The sequence below is a fragment of the Montipora foliosa genome, chromosome 7 (genome assembly GCF_036669935.1).
Source record: "Montipora foliosa isolate CH-2021 chromosome 7, ASM3666993v2, whole genome shotgun sequence".
Classification (NCBI taxonomy): domain Eukaryota; kingdom Metazoa; phylum Cnidaria; class Anthozoa; order Scleractinia; family Acroporidae; genus Montipora; species Montipora foliosa.
The window spans coordinates 23,236,446-23,238,945 of NC_090875.1; the positions used below are offsets into that span (position 1 = coordinate 23,236,446).

At 37.7% G+C, this 2,500-nt stretch overlaps 1 protein-coding gene across 1 annotated transcript in view; it reads right to left on the reverse strand.

Moving 5' to 3' along the window:
• LOC138011419 (VWFA and cache domain-containing protein 1-like) overlaps positions 1–2,500 on the reverse strand; it is a 35,952-nt gene that overhangs the window by 10,419 nt on the left and 23,033 nt on the right. Inside the window, exon 9 of the mRNA XM_068858401.1 lies at positions 2,110–2,419. Within this exon, the coding sequence (XP_068714502.1) occupies positions 2,110–2,419 (310 nt within the window). The remainder of the gene's footprint in view (positions 1–2,109; positions 2,420–2,500) is intronic.

The following is a 2,500-nucleotide window of genomic DNA, read 5'->3' on the forward strand; positions in this document are numbered from 1 at the left end:
TCGAGCAGATCTGAACTAGCGCTGGCCAAAGGGCTCGCTGTCTCTGGGAACGAGAAGCCCAACTTTCAATCCTATGCTTAACTCTCATATACTGTACTGTCTGAGTACAACTTCTGCTTCTCTCACTCGGCGACCATGTTAAGTTGCCGTCGAAAGTCATTTGCAAACTCACTAACTCGAAACTTGGGATAAATTATTGTAACATACGTAACAAATGAGCGTAAAACTTTATGTTTATTACATCTGCCGTGCAGACGGAACCCGCGCCCGCAGTGCGTGCGGCAGTCAAAACTGTGCTATCCTGTCAATCATTTGCCTTTCACTGGAAACAGTGCATTTCGGTTGTGCGTAAACGACGTTGTTGTCCATCCACCCTGTCGAAAGGACGTCACCAAAGTCTTTTCTCGCGAAGTTTACAAAAATAAATACAATATAAGAAATAACACAAACAGCGGTGACAAACATCAGATATAAATGAATCATTTGAAATTATCTTTTACTTGACGTTTCGTATGCTTCTGCATACATCTTCAGAAGTGGCGGTTATTACAAAATTGGAGTTTAAATATACAAGATCACTAACTTATTAACTATTAAGTAACAACAGAGGTGACAAAAAAAAGAGGTGACAACATATTCATTTAAGGTAGGCTTTAAATCTTTGATCAACAGTGTCTCTTTTATTTTACAGTGAGTGTCGGATCGCCCTAGCCAGATTAAATATGCCATGGCACCGTTGATATCGATAAAAATAGTTACTTACGCCCGCATAGCAACCGCTGAGTCAAAACTCGTTCTAGTCATGATTATACTACAGTAATGCCACAAAGGATGTATATTTCTATTCCTTTTTTCCACGTACCCTAAGGATGTGGAATAAACTACCGAAAGGCATTGTTGAAAACAATTTCTAAGTATTTTACTGAGTGATTTTAGTATTTAAGTTATTTTTACATTTATTTATTCTCTTCTTTATTTATTTTTTCACTTAACCTTTTAATAGATATAATTTTCATTGGTATTATTTTAATTTTCGTTACATTCTTAAACGTTGGTGTGATGTCTAACGACTTTTACCGACATATCTAAACGTAGATGTTGATGTAGAATCTCAAAATGATCCCATTTAAAATTGTGACCAGTTGATGTAACATGGTTCGCAAGAGCCGACGTATTAGATAATTAATGGTCATCATACGTCGGATCATCAACTGGCCACAGTTTTAAATGGGATCATTTTGAGATTTTAGCGAAAGGGCGATCCGACACTCACTATAAAATAAAGGAGACACTGCTGATCAAAGATTTGAAGCCGACCTTAAATGAATATGTTAGCAGCGAAAAGCTGTCTTTATTAGTTGTTGCCATCTCTATTGTTACTTAATAGTTAATAAGTTAGTGATCCTGTATATTTAAACTCCAATTTTGTAATAACCGTCACTTCTGAAGATGTACTGATGCAGAAGAATACGAAACATTAAGTAAAAGATTATTGCAAATGATGCGTTTATATCTGATGTTTGTCACCGCTGTAAATACATTATCAATACAGTTGTGACGTCTTCTAACACTAGCTTGATTCGAAAATACCAGACTGAATTCGTCTTAAAATAGTTAGATAAATCACAAATAACAGCCAAAGGACAACAGCTGGCGTTCCAATCGCCTCTCGGCAACCCAGTTTTGGCGCCAAAGTTTGTTTACAAAAAAGTTGCCACCAAATCTTTTAAATGCTTTTTTCTGGTCCTTTAACTGCCAAATTATTGACGTCAACGTCGGATAGCACCGTTTTTCCCCGCTCGCTGAATTCTGATTGGTCACTTTAAATTTCAGTAGCTCTCCCCGTATGCACGGTGTACACGGAAGAGAAAACGTTAAACCAATGCCAATGAGCTTAAAGCTTCAATATAATTGGGCTTCCTCGCTACATTACTTGTAGATATGTGATCATAAATTGTTATAAATCAAATGCTGAATGATATATTCCTTATATAGATAGGTCGTAGTAAAACAATAAATGAATAAGTAAAATAAATTCCTCCAAACCAAGATGGCCGCCGAGTGAATTAGGCCTATTAAAAAAAAGTTCATTCATTTTATTCAACCTACCATGGTCTGTCCCTTGGGTCATACGGTTTAGGAAGCACACTTCCTGGAGTTTGCCTAAATACCCCATTGGCTGTGCCAATGTATCTCCACGCCAGATATTGCGTGAGCTCCGGTTTGTTACGCAACCACAGCTTCTCGACTTTCCACGTGGCAATAACTGTGTCACGGATGTCTCTTTTCAGTTCATTATAATCATCCCTCCCAAGCATATAGTTATTTAGCCTTTGAACACGGACATTCGTCTCTTCCACACCCATATACGCAGATGGGTCGAGATACGCCCCTGGAGCAAATTTGACCACCGTTGTGTCTACAGGAAGAAAAAAAGTTTTAAGAGATTATTTCTTGCTAAGACCCTAGATTTCACTCTGTGTAATGAAATCTAAGTGCA